The 21,020-nt window shown below is 29.9% G+C and overlaps 1 protein-coding gene across 8 annotated transcripts in view; it reads left to right on the plus strand.

Moving 5' to 3' along the window:
* LOC107437698 (uncharacterized) overlaps nt 1–20,406 on the plus strand; it is a 59,083-nt gene extending 38,677 nt beyond the window's left edge. For 2 of the 8 annotated variants that reach the window (XM_087151867.1, XM_087151869.1), the window contains exons 2-5: nt 12,560–12,673; nt 14,744–15,079; nt 16,428–17,252; nt 20,266–20,406. In XM_087151867.1, coding sequence (XP_087007993.1) covers nt 12,647–12,673; nt 14,744–15,079; nt 16,428–17,252; nt 20,266–20,376 — 1,299 coding nt within the window. In that variant the 5' untranslated portion in view covers nt 12,560–12,646 and the 3' untranslated portion in view covers nt 20,377–20,406. Of the gene's footprint in view, nt 1–2,621; nt 2,709–4,427; nt 4,566–8,429; nt 8,468–12,559; nt 12,674–14,743; nt 15,080–16,427; nt 17,384–20,265 lie in introns of those variants that run through there. The other 6 variants (XM_087151865.1, XR_006225567.3, XM_087151864.1 and 3 more) reach the window with 6 other exon arrangements.
* Nucleotides 20,407–21,020: the final 614 nt, after the last annotated feature.

Here is a 21,020-nt window from a genome sequence, read left to right on the forward strand (position 1 = left end):
AAATATGTTTAAGAAAAGTATGCATTTTTTTAAAAGTAACATGGTTTTAAAATACTTGTTTAAGTCATTTTTATAGCTATTGTTTAACAAAGAGTAAGAAAAGTACGCATGTTTTTTAGAGTATATGGGGAGAAAAAGCATCACAATTCTATGGAATGTATAGGCTATTGCTGCGGCTGTTACGTATTATCATTCCCTGTATAAGCATTCTTGAGTAAAAAAAAAATTTTCTTGAAAATAAGAATTCGAAACTTTTAATAGTTTAATTATAAGCATTGATGTGCATTACTGAATTTTAATATCAGGGGGAAAATTTTGGAAATTTCAACGAATTTAATAAAAATAGCAGTAGATATCTCCGTTATTAAGAATTCGGAAAATTATCAATTGCTGCATATTGTAGGAATCTTGGACACAAATTCAATTTCGACATTGTTGAAATTATTTCCGCCCAAGTCACATCAGCTTATACCTTGGAATGTGGTTTTACTCATATGATTGCTGATTCCTTTGTCAACGACATTAGTACCTCACCATCTCCGCGTAACACGTGGAAATGCATTTTACTCTGATTTGCTCCACTTGCCCACTGTGGTTTTTCTTGATCTGTTTTCAATTTTTTCTCTCCCTACTACTGTGGTTCTTCTAGTTTTGTTTCTCACCTTTATTTGTCCATTTTTTACATGAATAGTCAAACTCTAAGTTTTATATTTTGAATCACTTTTGTTCCTCCTCATTTCCACCTGGCAAGTCTTGAAAATGGAGGCCTGGTTTTTTGAGTGTTTGTAATATGTCTACTGTTATTTCTAATTTAAATATTTTTGAAGCGAAAAAGTTTTTAGTAAAATAAAATTAAATAAATGTGTGGAGCTATTTTACGTTTATTAGTTCAATATCGAATTTTTATTGTCATGAATTATTGTTTGTATCATTAACCCTCATCCAATTTGCGTGCATCATATTTGAAATGTCTTCGGTTTGTCGCAAGTTAAAATAAATATAATCATTTAGCTTTAATAAACATCTTAGCAAATTGGTAGGTTTTTTGAAATTTTAGCAAAGTTAATGAAAAGGGGAGCTTCACTTTTCAGTTTAACAAAAAGTCTTGATAGTTAGGGTAAGTCTAAGTTAGATGGCTACTAGAGAAGATATGGCCAAGCGAAATATCTCCAATATTCCAATATTTGCAAATAGATTTCAGTAGATGCAGTCTCACAGGAAACAGTTTGACTTGTTTATTCATTTGGTCAAAGCATTGTTTTTCGCAACAACAAAAAATAAGTTAAATTTAATTTATTTATTCTGTTTAGGTTCCAAATGAACTTTGAAAATCACTGCCAACAATGAGGTAAAATTTTTTCGAAAGAGATTACTACTTTTATACTCTTCTATTATACTCTTCTATTTCTTTACTATTATACTCTGTTATAATCTTCGATTATACTCTTTTTATTTATTGTACCAAGTAAAGATTTAAAAAAAAAGCTAAAATATTTGACGATTAAAATAAAAATGTGATAAGATTAGTTTTAAAATGTAACGTAAATGTACCTAAAAAGAAAATATTTGTAAATAAAAAATATTTTCACATTTAGTATGTTAACGAGTAAAAAGTATAAGCACAAACTTTTAAGGTAACAATATTAGGTGTATATAAAGAACACTGAAAATGAAAAATAGCAAACTTTTATTAAAAGCAATGAGTAGAAAGCTGTAAATATTGAGCAATTTAAAGTACACAAAACATCCTTTGCTTATTTTACTAATTGTACTACACAGCAAACATTTATAAATGAAAGATAATTCTTAAATTGATGTGTGACAGAATCGAACATAAATTAAAATATAAAGGAAACTAAATATCTATTGGTTATGCCCTCTTGCCTTTATCTTTACTAAGCATAATTTAATCGAAATCTATAAAACACCATCGAAATAATATATAAATAATATCGAATAATATATAAACAACTTAAATGTTTATTTATTCTTTTTTTTTAAGTTTGTGAATGTACCTTAAAAATTAACTTCATAAAGACATAAAGAAAATTATTCTAAAAACGCATTTAAAGTTGTCTTAAAAATTATTAATAGAATTTATAAATAATTTGTTACTTCAGGTATGTAACTTCGAATGAGATCTATTCATAATATTAAACATTAAGCAGTCAGGATGTAAATTATTGGTAAAAAATTATATCTTCCATAGAATAACATTAAGACGTAGATTATAGCTGGCAATGGTGCCAATAGCCTTAAGATTTGATTCTCGAACAGTTAAACTGCTCACTTTTTTATTTTGCTTTCTGATCATAAATACCTCAAATCTAAAAATCGTAGGTTTATCAGATGAATGAAAAAAGGTAGAGAGGATCTCTAGAATTTAAATTAAAATGGTTAATTTTTATATATTTTGAAAAAAAATCTAAATAGAACTTTATGAGCCGTATCAAAATAATTGAAAACGTGTTCCTCTAATTTAAAATACTTACATTTGCTGAAGTAATTGGTTAAGCAAGTCGTAAATTAGTCAAAATTTTCTGTCCCATATCTTTACATGATTATTTGCACTACATTAAGAATTCAAACAAATAAAAAATGAAGTTACAGCCATCATAAAAATGAGGATACATCATAAAACAAACCATCATTGAATAAGGGCACTGTCCGGGGAGTAATTTTTTCTGGTACAGCTTATTTGATGAAAGGTAAAAAATCCTTTTTTGTAATTAACATAGTTTCTCTGTTCTATTTTATTCGTTGAGTCATAGTTAATTAACATTTTGCTTTCGAATGGCAGCTGTTACATCTATAAGATGTCCGATTTCGTATGCAAGCTGATCCAACAGATATCATGTTTACGTCCTCGTTTCGAAGATGGCGTCGTAAACTCGAAGAATCTGTACAATAAGGAATTAAATTTACATGAATCACATTCGTGGAGCTCAACAGTTGTTCTTTGTGAAAACAAAACCAAGACATTTTCGTGAGCTAATCCTCAAAGTTAGCAACATTTTGTGAGGTTGAGTCACACTTTCGTGCAAATCTTGCATTGCAAATACAGTTGCAAAAAATTATTGTTTGTTTGCTTTCTTTTTTTTTATTTGACCGATTTTGAAGCTCCAATACGCCCTGCGGTAGAACAAAAGTTACTTTTATATATCGAGGTTTAAAATTAGGCCTAAGTCTCCCAAGCTTAATTGAGCCTAGTTTGACTAACATAATGAGTAATATTGATTAGAATGGCTTAAAAAATTTTTATGCTGCTTTCGACAAACCAACGGGTTTTTAAACAAATTTCTTCAACAGTGCAAATTTTAATATCTTGTCTATCTTTCACGAATTTTCTGTATAATTCAGGATGGTAGTCATTAATTGATACGGCTAGTTCCCTGCTTTGATAGAAAAAAATATTCGTGGAAAAATAGGTATATTTATATGTTATGCACAGTTATTAAAAGCTTCCTAACTCTATTCGAGAGTGTTAATCCTTTTCCATAACTGTTACAGCAACAGACAAGCACCACGAAAGTCCTTGGGTTGAACCCATATGGTGGCAAAAAAGCATTAATCTCTCACTCCCTCTACATTGGTGACCACTGATAACAAGCGCGCAATAGATAACTGCACTACACTATTTCGCTTCGTTTCACGGTTCGCCTTGATTCGAAAAATTTCACTACAAGAAAAATTTTATTACTTTCAGAAACCTAAGTTTAAAACAGCATCAAAGCTCGAACTTTAGATCACTTTTATGAGCATAACGTTGATTTAGGGTCAATAGCCACATATTAATCATTTTACCGGCTGACCTGAATTTCTATGATCATGTTAGAATTACGGGGGAAATTTATTATTACGGTCTGTCACTGGAAATCTTTTTGCTGCTCACTAACCATAATTTAGTGGTGAAATTTCTTTGAGTGTAAATAAGCATTATGCACATTTCAGTTTATCACAAACAAAAAGCGAAAAATTAAATGTTGACAAAAGAGAATAGACAATCAAACAAATTCAACGAGCTATGACAATGTTTCCATAAATTACCTTTCATTTTCTCACACTTTCCCGTGATCAATCAGTTTTAATTTTTTTTTCTTTGCCTTACTCATTAATGACGAAACAGATTTTTATTATTCATCATTGCGCTTTACTGAGAAATCGAGACCCTTACTGTGTATAATTTATTCATTTCATTTTTGAAAGAATTCTAACAATATAAAGACACCCTTTCATTTTATATTATTTTATTATTACCATTTGACCTTTATTCTTCTTAATTACATAAATAAATTAATGAAGAAATTATGTAAACTTTTATCACTCTGCTGTAAATATTAATTTAAAAAAATTATTGTTGAATTTTTGTTTTGTTTCTGGAAAATTGAAGTTAGCACAAGCAAAACGTTACACAGGGTATAAAAAATACTTACAACATTATCTTATTTGAACGAAGATAAAATTATTTTGATATTTTTTCATTTTAAAATTTAAAAAATAAGTAAAAATGATTATGTTCGCTTTATTTACATTTTTGAGATATTTTACGATGCTCAGTGTTATTGGTAAGTAAACATCTTGATAAATAACAAAACATTATTAACTAAAAGTAGTTCATTTTTATAACATCTTTTATTCTCATAAGAATGTCTAAATAATTAATGAATACAGTTTTTAAAATACTTTGCAAATCGCAAACAATTTTGCACATTTTGAATTAAAGTGCTGCGAGCTACATTTTCAAATTGTTTTGGAGGTAAGCACCATGATTTCTAAATCTATAGGCACTAATTTTTTTGTAAATTGTACTGTTATCTAGTGTAAAATAGGAAAACTTGTTAAGTACCTATTTTAAATAGTACTACTCTAAATAGTACTACTCTAAATAAGAAATTGTAGTAAAACTAGTATCTTCAGAAAATATGTACAGGCATGTGATTTTTCCACTGATTCGCGGAACTCCGCGAATCTCAAGACTGTTGATTCGCGTTGAAAATTTACATTTCGACGAAATTTCCTCCGTTGAAATCCAAATTTCTCAAAAGTTTCCGCCAATCTAATGTTTACATTTAGTAACAATATACGAATTTCGTTTGAGTAATCACTTTTTAACGTGTTCGATTTTCGAGACGATGTGGATAGTTTTTTTTCAGAAATTATTGTTTCGAAATTTTCCGTATTTATTTCTTTATTTGAATTGCGATAATTTTCATGCAATAATATTGCGATCCTCAGAATTTTAATTACGCAATTGACTATTGATTGCTACGTTTTCACCATTTTTTGATCGACCATTGCTTATAGCCACGTGGTTTTTAAGATCCAGTTATTTTTAATAGGATAATATGGCACGAGAAATTCAAATCCAGCTTTTAAATAATCACTTTTTGCTCTCGATTTGCTGCACTACCATCATAGATCCATGTCTCTATCGTTTTTTCGGCAGTGAGATACCTGCAAGTGACGTAGTGTGAGTATCTCGATTCTGATTGGTGGTTGAAAACATGGCATTTGTTTACGTTAGAAACTGTTCTTTCCATTCTCTTTCGAGTAAGCCAAGCCGATTAAGTATTAATTCTATTAAGTGACACATTCTATATTCTCTCACAAAGATTCTTTCACAAATATTTCTATTATTTCACTATATATTTCTTACTTAACACAAAGACCGGCAGAAAACCGTGTAGAACATAAATAAACTAATTATGCATAGAAGTTGCCAGGTACACAAAGCGAAAATATATCATGGTTGCAATAAAATACACAAGCAAATAATAAATCTAAGTTAAGAGAAAGACGTAGACGAAAAATTATATTTCACCAAATTTTATGTGCGATACGGAATTGTATTTAATTAACTTCACGTTAATTGACATTCTAACTTACATGGAGGAACTTTGCTCAACTTTAACACACCATTTTGCTTATAAATGATTACCTGGCGCTGATATCATAGATCACATCTGTGGGTATTCGTGATTTTCTTCTTCGTGAAGTCCAAATATCCACTTAATGCCTTTGATTTTCACATGGTTTCTAAATATTTTGATGTATCTCATAAGGTATTTCTGAAATTCAAATTGTTCATCTCAGCATTCACTTTTTGATGCTATGCCATGATCGATCTGTTTTTCAACAGTTGTTGTCATTAATTTCTGCGTGTTTTTGTTTTGTTTTTGAAGCCTAATATTTTTAATGCGATTATATTTATTATGAATGTCGAAACAGGCATTTGAGTAACTCCGTTTAAAGAGTCCGATTTGCGTGATTTTGTCATAAATCAAAGTGGTGTTGTCAGTAATCTTTTTTTTTCCAGCAGGTTCCTTAACGGATTCCACAATTTTTAAAAATTCCTTTTCCATTTATTCATTATGTGACAACTCGCAAATAGGCGAAAAAGGAAAGGAATATGCTACTTTTTTTTCTCAAAGTGCTAAAATATCACCCATATTATTAGAACATGCATGTTGATAAAGAATTTTTTTTCTTCTTTTATTTAAATGAACGAAAATAATCTTCCATGTATGAAAAAGGAATTATTGCACGAATTTAAAAAAAAATTAAACCTTTTTGAAAAATTGTTCCATTTTAAAGAGAAACAATCTAAACATCTTCATTCATCTTTTAGCAATCACATGTTTAAATCTGAATTATCACTATATTGTCACAAGCCTTTCGATTGTTAGTAATTGTGAAAAGCATCATAATTATTTTTGCTTTTCTTATTGTTATTTTATGGTGTATGTTGCCCAATAACAATAATAATAAATTTAATCTTCTGAATGATTAGGTACTGCTTTTCGTTCAACACTTTCAATATGATAGCGTTGTAGTTAGTGGTACTCTTATTTTTTGAGATAACAACAGCATGGTTCATCTGGCGGGAAAAATATGTAACTGGTCATGTCTTTCATGAACACTTACTCATCCTATTCCATTTTGAGTCCAATCTAAAATATGTGGGACATGTTAAAACGCCAATCTCGGCATCCTGACAATTAGGTAGATTTGCAGGATAAAATCCTCAGATTAAACTAGAAACGGCATACTTGAAAAACCTTGTAGAACTCACTTCTTTATCGAATACAGGCTGTTATTAAGAACGGAAGCGAAGTTACTCGGTATTAAATGATGATTTTGTTGATATCTCTAAATATGACTCATTTTTTGACAGAGGAGCTTATATTAAAATTGTCAAATCAGCAGAATGATTGGGAACCAGAGGATATTGATATTCTTTCACATGAACGTACAATTATGGAAAAAATTAAGGTTTTCCTTTGGAACTAATAAATATTTCGGCTACCAAATAGATTTAGGGTAAGAAACGTAGTTTAAATAACAAAAAACTTCAAGTTCAGCAATTAAAAGCAATATTTGCTTTGTTCTCATTAAGCTCTTGGTTACTTTAGGCACAATTTCGTTCGCCAAACCTACTTCTGTATGAGTCGTGTCTAAAAGTGTTGCTATTTAAACTTCTGTTAATTTGTCTAAGCATAAAAACTAATTCATGGGATTATAAAATTATAATAAATTAGAATTATTCATAGTTTTCTTTTAAATTTTGATTTAAGAAAAATGAATATAAGTGATCATTAAAAGGAAAATAGCTTAGGTATACAGTGTGTTTCATAAATATCGCATTTAATATATTTTTGTTCTCCTTTTTTTAAAAAAAATAAAGGTAAATATTAATATTTTAAGAGAGAAAAACACAAAAACGTCATTGAAATCTAAAAAAAATTACATCTGATGAAGGCTGGCGTACGAAATCCTAAAACCTGTTTAATTGGGAGAGGAAACCATACAGGAGTTGTAAGAAGAACACCTTCAAGATTCAAGATTTTATGTTTTGTACACCCTCTTATAAGTATGCACTTTGGGTGCATATTTCTTTGTCCTTTTTTTTCAAAAGGGTTCTAAAAAATATGTATTAAGGGTGGTCTTTACGAAATATCTTGTATATTAGAGGTGCTGTTTATCAACGATAACTCATTTATGTAATATTTTAATTTCAAAACTAATTATAAAACTGTTTTAAGGAAAAATACTGTCTACAACTAGCAAGTTGGTAAAAGTGAAAGAAAGACCGGAGTGAAACTGTTGGATAGGGTTCTTACATGAAATGTGTTGAGTCGTAGGGGAATCATATGTTAAAATCTCATTTGTGTTTGCTAATCCTTAGTGGAGTTAATAGTTTTCTTCCTATTAAACGAAAATTAGGTTAATTTCTCTCAAAATGTCTTTTACAAGGGCAAGTGTTATACTCTGTTTTCTGAGTTGGGTAAAATGTGTCAAAGATATGGAATTTACTTACATTATGTATGTTGGATGTCTAATTTTTGATGATATAAAATGAGAAAAAAAAACACCAAAAGCTTTGTTTTTTATTGTTCTATTTTAACATCTGTTTCTTTTTTCTTTTCTAGTTATGTTATATAACTTGGCCATTAATTTTTTATCCAAAGTAAGAAATTCATTTTGCTTTCTAAACGTACTTCGTTAAACCAGTTAATTGAAATTTACTGGATTAATATTTTATTTTTTATTGGTTGTCTTTATATTATTTATAATAATTTTATTTATAATCATTTCAGGAACTATACTTAAATATGAAAACATCATAGGAATTTTTAGGGATCATGAACTTCACTAAATAAACTTAAAAACTCGCCACTCTATTTCGATAGAGTTTTATGAGTGGAATTGGTCATTATTAGATCTAATACACTTATTCTGTAGTTACTCTATACATAAAAAAAAAATAGTTTTCATGAAAAAAGAAATAGTTTTATTTTATTTTATAACCGTCGTTGAACAGCCGACCCAATTTTGGGGTTTACGGCTATTAATGTTCAACTCGGTAACCTTGTAATTTCGAACCAATCCATAAGACAAGGAAAACTATGGATCAGTTTCCTCAGAGGTATGATTTGTTATAGGAACATGGAGGACTTCATGACCCGACAGATTTAACGTGCATCAGTCACCATTTACTACACAGGCAGTCTTCTGCCTGCAGGAATTGAACTCACGACCTCTTGCACATGGGCCTAGTGCTCTACCTAGTCCTAAAATTAAAATTGGTTATCCATTCACTGTCACTGGTCATCCTGAATGTATGGCATGTATGGCCGAGGAGCCTGGATCTGTAATGCAGTATTTTTTCAGGAAGTTCAACAGAAATTAAATGATGTAACGACGAGTTTTAGGACACATGTATTGCGTAGCTACCACTACAATCATTCAATTCGTATTCACTAGTATAAAAGACATGTATACTCGATAGTATCTGGAGGCACCTTTAGATAGTAGACACTTGACATTTTCGGTAGCCCAACTCCCCATTGGTAACTTTCGGACGTGATCTGAACACGCCTATCTCAACTGAAACGCCCACTTCAATATGAGCACGCCTACTTTTACTGTGACTTGCTATTTGAGACTGCGACATTGCTCTCCCCGAGTTCTGCTCAGTCTCGATCACACACAACAGTGACCTGTACACATTCGATTTCTACTAGCAACATAGGAGGGACCACGCACAAAACCGTGATCTTAATACAGCTCTTGCGACCAACGCTCAAAGTCGGTCTGATCTTAATACAACTCTCGCCACCAGCGCTCAAAGTCCGGTGGTCTATATACAGTTTTCCCGGCATCTCACTTTTTTTGACAGTTTAGTTATTTTTATGAAATTATAAAAGTAAAATGCTAGTAAATAAAGAAATGGCAAAATTTATTTTAAAAAAAACCGAATTGGTATTTTTTGTCGAATTTTTCTATTTAAAAAAAAAATGACCAAATTCAAAAACTACGAATTATGTTTCTATGATAACTATAATTCTCAACGTTTATAAGAGTACTTTTTCAAAAACTATAATTCAACTTATCTTATTCATTTTCAACTAATGTGTGTGCCAAAAACAAATTCAGAATTAGACTAGATAACACTACAGACCTACAAATTTTAACTGTTTAGCATAAAACCTATAATTTTAAGAGTTTTATTTGAAAAAATGAATTGGTGTTTAAGACTAACGGACATTTAATGCTGCGAAACGACATTATTTTCCAGTCCCCCTAATAATTAGTAGTCTTTCTCCAGTTAATATGCTTACGGCTGCTAATATATTTTATTTATATATTTTCGGTTCTGCCAAAAGATGCTCGATTATTTAGGGGTACTTAACCGTAAAAAATTGGTAACCGCTGGTATAGGGAAAACTGTAGCGGATAAATATGTTGGAGATTCATGCAGAAAAATCAAGTCGCTATGTACTTACATTAAGTTTTTACTTAAGTTAACCGGTTTTAAAAGTGTAATTTTTAAACATTTTGTGTAAGGATATAGCAATAATATAGTACAGATAATTTAACACATCATGTTAATGTTAAGCAACTTATTTTGTTATGATCTACTTATTTCTAGCCAGCCCTTACTAGCCAACTCTTATTTGAGGCTTGTAGGGTGACCCGGGGTAATTCACGATCACTCTGTTTCTGGGGTAAATAATGATCACCTGAGTTTTATTTAAAAAAATAATATTTTTTTTAAATTTGAGACATGGAAAAGAATGCTTGTACACTTTACTAAAGTATAACTACATTTACTTAATAACAGTTTTTTGTTTAATCTAACAAAATAAGTATCTTTTAAAATGCTTTCTGTATTTTCCATTTCAAAGATGGGCTTCAAAATGTGCACATTTCTGCAAAGATCCCCCTCCTTCTCTTAATAATAAATATTTTGAGTTACTTTCTTTTTCTTTGATATAAAAATAGTGTAGACTTTTGCTCAATTATTTCACATCTACTGTAAACATTATAATTGATTATAGGAAACTATATCAAATGTTGCCCCCTACAGATGGGGTAATTATTGATCACTGGGGTAATTCCTGATCATTGTCATTTCTTCTTATAAATAGTATAAAACATAGCTAATAAATAGTCAATTGTCTTTTCTTAAATAACAGTTCATATTTATTAAGTGGAGCAACTATAAAATATATTTTAACTATAATCACAAAATTTGTTTTTAACTGTATACAAAAAAAAATGTGTTCTGATATGCACCATTTCTAGCTTGTCTTACCTTGCTTCAGTCTTAAATTTATGTGTGTACATTGTTAGAATAATTTTTAAGTTGATAAATTAACTTAACATAAATATGGTGAGAAATTATAAGCTTAAAAAGGATACTAAGTTTCTAGAAAGCAAAAATGTGAATTTCTTTTAATGATTGAAAATGAAAATTTCAGTGTGAGAGCTGCTGCCAGAGCTGAAAGTGTTAATCTTTATTCCTGATTTCAAATAAACAGCTTTATTAGCTGCTTAAACATATCTTTTTGGTTTATTTGTTTGATCTTAATTACCATTGTATAGTTATTTTTAGACAACCCATTTACTATGAAAACTGGTGATCAGTAATTACCCCAGAAATGATCAGGATTTACCCCAGAATTGATCAAGAGATGGGGTAATTCCTGATCACTAAAAATTTAAAATCTTTTAAATTCTAATTAGATTTTTAAACAAAAGAAGGTAGCATAGGACTCATCTCAAATAGCCTCAAACTTCCAGAAAATATTAAAATTCTATCTTGAATAGTTTTTTCACAAAATAGATGCTTGCATTTTTTGATCAGGAATTGCCCCAGGTCACCCTAATAACTTTTTCAGATTCATTATGGAAGTCGCAGGTTCTTATTGTGTGAACTAAATATTTCGACATGTTATAATTTTTTTTCTAAGATTACGGTGAAATAACCAGCAGCAGTCTCACCATCCAATTAGTCGTTGAGTTTTACGGTAAAGAGTATTTTTTACCCTTACGGTTTTGAAACTGTTACGTGTAGTCTCGATTTTTTAACCATTTACAACTAGTATGGCTTCAAAACCATAAAAAAATTTAAATTTGCGTTAGAGCTAGGCTTTTCGTTGGGTAATGGGCGTTATGTGGTGGTTGAGTTGTGTTTCATCAAATGAAACGTAGAATGTGGTTTAATTAATTTATCTGGTTGCTTCGTCTATCATATGTGAAAAGAAATACTAGACTTTTCGTGTTAAACAGTTTCATGGTGCTGCCATCTATGTGTGAATGAGAGTATCGTATTCTAATACTCTAGAATCAGAAATTGGGGAGTACAGAACACTGGAAATTATTCATGTGTTCAAGGGAATGGTGGAAATATTGTGGCGTCAACTCTGGATCTCGATCCCCCATTTTGACAGATTACCCCTTTCGGATCCAGCTCCAAGCAACGAAGTGACTTCATTAGGTGGACCTAGCTAATCCGATGAAATTCTGGTTATTTAACCGTATTTGGTTAAAGCAGATAATTAACGGTTTTCTAACAGTTAACAGTTTGAATACCATCTTATTTGTGTTTATTGATAGCATCTTATTTTGTTATTTGACTGTTTTGCTTAAATATAGTAAAATAACAATTAAAGAAATTGTTGTTTAACAATTTTTTCCTAGAAATTTCAAACAGTGTACTTTATTACGTATTTGACTGACTTGTAAATTTAATTATTAACCTCGCTTTCAACAGATTTTGAAAATTTTAATTCCTGAACATATATTAAATGCTACAAAATTGGATCAGAATATTTCCCTAGAAGATATTGCAGTACAGTTAATGGAAGTGCGAAAGATCTCGCAAAAGGTACTCTTATAGCATTTGTTTTTAATTGAAAAATTATATCTTGGAAAGTCTTTTATGTAAATATTGCCTTGATTCAATCGATAATTTGAAACAAAATTTTATTCATCTTTGTAATGTGTTAAATTGGATCAGGATTGAACAATATTAATGAACAAAATTTCTTGTAATTTTTTTATAATGTGTTAAATGAAACCTGAGTCCCCAGGATTCCAGTTGAATCGAATTTTTATGTTCTAAAGTTTAGGAAGTTTTGTATCCTTCATGGGACGCTTAAAGAAATTTTGTTAAATTAGATTTTTACTTGCTTAGATGCAATTTTAACCCAAGAGGCTAACCATCAACATTTTAATTAATTACCTTTTTTTAACGGATTTGGATTCTTAATTCTAAAATTGTATGGGTAGCTGCAATTCGGAAAATAGAGGTCCAGTTTCTTAGGTAAGAGTGTAGTAAAAAGTTTGAACCCCCTTTAATTCCATTTTTCATGTAGATAGAACATATAGAAACTATTATAGGGAATCAAATATTTTTTGCACACAATTCTAAAACTAGTTTCTCCAAAGATAATTTTGTACAAAATATAACTAGCAATCAAAAATACAGGGTTATTCATAATTCCCTCCGCCTGTAAACGCCATTTTTCTTTACTACAACTGGCTTCAGTGGTACATGTTACTGCCATCTACCGGCAACTGCTTAAATTAAAACTTGAATGCTTTCGGAATAATTTCATATGTTTTTTCTTGCCATATTCGTCTTCCTTTTTTTACTATAACTCTTCGAAACCCCGGAGGGAATTATGAATAAGTTGTTACTGGTCCACTAGAAAGCCTGAACTGTCCCAATTACTCCTGAACTTTTTCAATTCCGCCTTAAATTTCTCATTGTCTACTAGTGGGCATTAATTCTCATTTTGGCAATCTGCTTTTACATTTGAGTATACTCAAATGCTAGCAAAAGGAATTAGTAAAAAAAATTAGTTACTAATTGTAATAAAATATAATCAGTAAATCAATCAGATGGGTTAAAGAGAAAAAATTTGCCATGATATGTCATGAAAAAGGAGGATCGATCTAGCAACATAACTCCATATCAAAATTCAGATATTTCCCAGTTGGCGCCATTACTTGTAAAGATTTCTTTTGCTTAGTAGGTTGGCGAGAACTAATACTTTTGCAAAAAGAATAGTTTTGCAAAATTAATTATTAACGAGTCATAGGTTACAGGTTTCTTATCCTATAGATTTAAAAATATGAATGCACATGTATGAAGAATATATTATTGATCCAAATATTTTTATTAATGAAATATCTTGCTACCAGAGATATTAAAAGAAACAACCAAGCCTTACTGAAAATACTGCTTAATAGTGGAAAAAAACCATAGCGGATGGTGTCAATTTTAAAAATTTAATTTCCATTCCAATCATTGAGAAAGTTAAAGGAAAGGTAAAAATGCTTCCATGGCTTGTCTTTTTACGAAACTCAAATCAAAAGTGTGTGAAACAAAGTTATCACTCATCACAAGGAGCGACACATAATTATCTATTTGCTAAAAATCAAGCAAAATGCAATTTAAAAGGATATTTTTTTCCCATGCCTATCAGGAGAATGACCTTTCATCATACAGGCATCTGAAGGGCAGATTTGTTGGCCACTCCTTCAGGGGTACCCTATTAGGTGGGCCAACGTTCCTCCCACAGTAAGGAAAGAACTTCCATGCCTTGCCCGAAATTCGAACCCGAAACCTCTCTGATACAAGGCTCGTTCCCTGACCCCTACACAAGCCGGACGGCAATTAAAAGGATATTTAAATTCAAATAAATTAGGCCTAAGGAAAAATTTAATAATTAACTTTAGGAGACATTTATTGCAGGGAAATTGAATGAATCATTCACATCTCGTTAATTAATTTTTATTATACGTATGCAATTTTCTTAAATAACTATTTTCATAAAAAGTGTAGAGAGAAAAATATTCAATTAATAATATTTATCAGTACTAATTACATAAAAAGGCTGGAAAATATGTAATGTCTATTTATTTAATAAAAATTCATTCTGAACTCTAGGTATCGAATGAAAAGGATATCCTGAAATCCATCTTTTTAGTCAACGATGATTTTCTTCAACAGACGCATAAATGTTTTGTAGATATTCAAGATCAGATAAGGAGTCGGTTCGAAGCAATTGGCAATGAAAATAAAGCCAGGTATGACCAAGTTCAAGAAATGGCACTGAATCTAAGGGAGGAAATATCAAAGTTAAAAGTTCAAGTGGAACAGACTGATGAAATTTTGAAGTCACAAAAATTCGGTCAGTTGGAAGAGGAACCGTCCAAAAGTTGCAAGGATTGTGCTGAAGCGTTTGCCCAAACAGAAGAGAGTTATGAAATCGTACCGAATGAGGTAAGTTACTGGAAACTGAAACCCTTCATTTTAACTTAGATACATAAATGCATGTTTTAAAATATATAAATTGAAGACAGCAGAGAATAAAGGCATGTTTTAAAATATATAAACTGAGGACAGCAGGGAATAAAGGCATGTTTTAAAATATATAAACAGAGGACAGCTAGAGAAAAGACATGTATCTGTGAGAAAAGTTTCAGATTGCCGCATAACAGCTCCAGAACTAATCTTGATGTTTCATATTTCGCGAATATTTTTTAATAATACAATAATTCAGTTTACATCAAAGCAGATTTAAAATATCTCTTATAGACTAAATATAAGCTAAGAAGAAAAAGGCCCAGTTAAAATAACGAGGAAAAGGGCCCTAAATGCAAGTGCAGTCTGCATCAGTAATAAAAGAACTCCATAAAGTCCCAATTTAACAGATCCCATTGCTATCTTATAATCTAACACTGGGACCCATTGAAATTTTGTGAGATTAAAATTACATAAATGTTTATTAATAATTTAGAATACATTAAAGTATGTGGAACGCGTTGAACACAAAATCATGAGTACTTATTTACGAGACATACTACAGTTTCAGTACCATGTGCATTTTCCAACTGTCTAACGATGATGTTTGTTATGGCTCCACAGAGCATGTTTGTCGTTTTCGACTATTTAATATATGCTTTATGTGCGGGTTGTATTAAACTGTTATGTAATTCGTTTCGCTTACAACAGAATTCTCTATATCTATGTAAATTTAAAGTGTTATGAGTTTGTTAACTGTTTATTATTATCATTACTATTATTATTATCATCATTACTATTATTATTAATAATATTATTATTGTTATTGAAAAAGAAAGATATATTCCACCGTTTTGTCTTGTGTGTAACACATGCAGTGAGTTAATAATTTAGACAACAAACATTTCGTAAATATATCGTTATAGTAAACATGAATGCACAAAATTTGCGCTTATTTTCGTATTTATAAGAAAAACTGTCCAATGTCCAAAAACTTATAATTTATATAACATAATTTATGTATAACATTATGATTTATATAACATTATATTGCAATTTATATGTATTAAAAAGTTAAAATTTATGTATAATACATAATAATTCATATTATTTATATTAATATGTATTTGAATTATAACTTATTGCATTGTTGTTGAGTTGCCCAAAAGATGCTTTAACTCAATTGATTTTAAATTGAAATAAACAGAAACCCTTTTTTTTGTTTTGTGATTGTGATTTTAAATTGTTTCAATTTCAGAAATGAAGCGTTTTCATTTAATTTATTAAATATGCGTGGAAAAATCTTTATTATTTTGCAATTTTTTAGGTCTCAGATTGCAGTCTTTCTGAAGAGGAACTAATGTCATTGAAACAGGGCGTCTCTATAGCTATGATTGAATCAGAAAAACTTTGCAAAGATGCCATTCTTGGAATCTTCAATAACTTTGAAAAAGAATATGAAAGTATTAAAGCACTTATAGAAACTAGCTGGGATGGCATAAATGAAGAAGTCGCCAACTGCGGTTCTGTTCTTGACAAGGTGCATAACATCGAGCAGACTGTTTTCGGGGTACTTATTTTCTTACAACAGCAGTCTGTGGATGGACAAACAATCAAAGAAACACTTAAATTCTTCGATCACAAATTAAAAATATCTATACAGAAGATTGAAGCTCGTGCGAACAAAAATAATTTGTGTCTTCAAGTTGCCTTTGACAGTTTGCAGAACGCGCATGCTGTTTTAAATGTCAGCACTTTAGCGTTTAAAGATATATCGATGGATGTTGCTCAAAAGTTGGATTGCTTGAGCAAGATGGTGTCGCAGTTTGGGTACACCGCAAAGCTGTTAAATGATGCCGAGCACTTAACGTTCTTAATGGAAAAAAGTATCTGTGAATTGGTATTGAACGCGGCAAACCTGTCAACAAAAATCAATGGTGATTATTGTTTTAAGATTAGTAAATTATCGGAAGAACTGCTAGCTCCAGGAGAAAATCTGTATGTTTTTTGCAAGACCTTGGAAGATTTGCATACTCTTACCGATGGATTGAAGTCTCAATCCCATCACAATTCTTTGGACACAGAAACAGCCAATTTGGAATTTAAGCAGCAGCCTATTGGGAATTTGACACCGGATGATAAAACAGGTGAGGTAGGTGAGGTAAAAATCTGCAATGACAGTCTTCACAAGAAACTAAATCTAGATACTAATACAAAGTTTTGCTGAAACACTGAACGAAATTCTGACTGATACTGAGCATAACGAAAATTTGAAATAAATATGTAAGCGTAATTATTTTTCTTCTGAAATTCATCTTTATTTTTAGTTTTTTAATTGAAGGGCTTAGTTAAATAACATGTTAAGACATAGTTCATACACACTTGGAAAAAATTAAAGAGTGGTATTAATATTAACATAATTTTTTTATGAGAGAGAGAGAGCGACACTTGAGAAAATGTTTTCAAAATATCAAAATACAAATAAATTTCTGCACGATAACTACCTAATATTAAGTAATTATACCATAATTTAATAGCAAAACTATTTATCAGTATTTGAAACTTCATGCCAAGGTACAGCGATCTGTTAAAGATTAGTAAAAGTCAGCTTCTGTCTGGAAAAAATTAAAAACGTAAAAAACCCGTCAACAAAATATCTTTTTCTGTTAAAAATTGACTACATAACCAAGCGATTTTTAATGAAATAGGTATTTTATAAATGAATTTTTGATGTTTCGAAACAATCGAAAGCTGATTTTCATATCTAGCCAATTATAGAGAAAGACTATAAATTCCAAATTTAAGATAAAATAAAATTAAAGCTTCGGGATATTAGGGTTCTCTTAATAATCTCCACCGTTCCATGTCGAGAAGTTGCAGTTCAGTTACAGGCATGCTGCCTAATTTGACAACGAAAGGAACTTAAACAGTTCATTTAACGACTTCTGGAAAATTCTCGATTTTTTGAAAATAAAATGAAACTTTTGTCTAAAAATAATTTTACAAGCAAATCCGTCACAGTCTGTCACGAACGGTGAAATGCATCTCAGAAAATATAATTATTACAAAAGGGGAAAAAAACACTGCTCTGGACTGATTAGAATGTTGTTTGCTGAGTATTAGGGTTGATTTGGCAGTCAAGTTTTTAACTACATGAATATCACTATCCTATAATTGTAGATTTTATTCGTCACATCAAATCGAACATACCTCAAGAAAGACCAAACGTTATTTAACTTTATACTCCTGACATTATTCTGCCTAAATTAATGTTAAGAAATTCTTTGCAACGCAGGTGATCTTTCATTTAAATTTAAAATATCAAATGGTTAATAATACAGCAGTTCACTTTTTTTATATAGTTATCGCATAGCGTATGTTGAAAGTAATTATACAAAATAAATACAAAAAAAAATGAAGTCAATATTATTCTCTAACATGTTCTTGAAGCTCATTTCAAAACAATTTAAAACATTTTACGATTTTGATGTGAAAAGGGATGAATTTAAGTAAAAATTATTTTTCAGAAATTCGTTTCTAGGGATTTCTAAAGATAAAAACACACAATTCCATTAACAGTGGAGTGCAGAGATGTTTGGACAAACACCTCGGTTAGAGGTTATGTTAAAGGCCTCTGAAAAGAGAAGTTTAACCCTTTGTAATCTGATGTCCACTCCATCCTGTACCACACTGAAACTCACTAATCTGAAATTTAAAATTTTTGTATATTTAGTAACCACATTATTTATGGTCTTAAGTTACAATATAAAAATATTATTTCAAATATTTTAGCGCTTTAAATTTGTTTAAATAGCATATTTGAATGCTTGAGCGGCAAAAGGTTAATCATTGTAGGAGGAGGAAAGTCTAATAATGTTAAAAAGAAAATTGAAATAAATACTTTGAATTTCTATTTATGTATTGTCAATGTAAAATAGTCTGAGTGTAAAAACTGTTTTTTCCAACAAACTAATCTTAATTTTCTACAATCTATCTATCTATCTATCTATATATATATATATATATATATATATATATATATATATATATATATATATATACATTCGAAATTTTTCACGATACACTAATATTGATTGATTTCTCGTAATAATTTTTATCATTACTTATTGTTAATTATAGGTATATGCAATGTACAGTGCACAAAAAATGAAATTAAAGTGAACAATTTAATCAATTTTGATCTACTGGTCCAATTTTTTTTATGAACTATAGGATTCAATCTTAACGATTAACTAGTCTAAACTTAAATATGCTTATTAGTTTATGCAGATGATATTTAAGTTGCAGAATCAGGCTCAAAAATGTGCTTAAAAATAAAATAAAAATTTAAGTTTGCCTTCTTTTTGAAGAATTTTGGACTTATTCTTCGAAATAGCCGCAATCTGAAAAAATATAGTGCCAATCGAGAGGAGAATGGTCAAAATTTTATACTTCGTTATGTTAATTTCACTTTTTGCATATTTTACCATCTCAAAGAAGACACTTTTTTTAAATTTTTATTCTGCAGGAACTTTCCTACCAATTCCCTTCAAATTTTAGTCACTGTAATTTAAAATTGCGTTGATTAAGCTGACGTAAAAATGTTTATGTATGTGCGAAGAGTTAAATTAATTTTAAAGGACTTGACATTCGACTACTCTCCTGTTTGTACTATTTAGACTAGATTTTTCAGATTGCGCCTACCTGCTTTACTATTTTGAGGGTCGAATGACTAAATCCGTTGAAACAAAATTATAGTTATTCATAGAAAGTAAGTTTTGAATCTGATTCGATAGCTTAAAATATTGTCAGCACTAACTGATTACTCTATTTAAGGTCAGGCCTTCGAACCATTAAAATTGAGTTCTAATACGTAAAAGTCCGATCATTTGATCAAACGTATTTAAAATGTTCATTTTTCGTTTTTTTTTTCATTCGTATAGTTTTGAGTAATAAAGGATCATAAAGTTATCAATCACTGAATATTTCCTTGCGACCGACATTCAAAAATTAAATATTTATTCCCGCTTATTTTTATTTATTCATTTGTTTTGTCTCCTTTAAGCCATTTGAAAAATTACTTCCTTAACATGCTGATTCAATTTTAAGGTAAATATAGCATTTATCTATACTAGTCTTGATTGTTACCTCATTTCTTTTATTAGGTAGACACAGTGGAAAAAAGTTTTAAAATCGCACTGTATAATATTAGCCAGGACTACCAGATGAAAAGTTATAGGTCATTGACAAGTAGATCAGACATTCGAATTGTATAAATTAGCTTTTGAGTAAAACTACATTTGGCATTCTCGTTCTTTTTTCCTTTCTGTACATAATATTTATTCGTCATGATAAATCATGGCATTTATTCATATTGCATCATATTTATGTATTATACCACATTTATTTATGCATGATGAGTCGTTATATTTATTTATACTTGATAAATCATTACATTTATTTGCACTTTGCATCATATTTATTTATTATACCGCATTTATTTATTATACCACATTTATTTATGCATGATAAGTCGTTATATTTATTTATACTTGATAAATCATTTCATTTATTCGTAGTTTGTCTCATATTTATGTATTATACCACATTTATTTATGTATGATCAGTCGTTATATTTATTTATACTTGATAAATCATTACATTTATTTGCACGTTGCATCATATTTATTTATTATACCACATTTATTTATGCGTGATAAGTCGTTATATTTATTTATACTTGATAAATCATTACATTTATTCGTAGTTTGCATCATATTTATGTATTATACCACATTTATTTATGCATGATAAGTCGTTATATTTATTTACACTTGATAAATCATTACATTTATTCGTAGTTTGCATCATATTTATTTATTATACCACATTTATTTATGCATGATAAGTCGTTATATTT

The sequence above is a fragment of the Parasteatoda tepidariorum genome, chromosome 9 (assembly GCF_982258835.1).
Source record: "Parasteatoda tepidariorum strain Cologne lab strain chromosome 9, Ptep-v5.0, whole genome shotgun sequence".
Taxonomy (NCBI): Eukaryota; Metazoa; Arthropoda; class Arachnida; order Araneae; family Theridiidae; genus Parasteatoda; species Parasteatoda tepidariorum.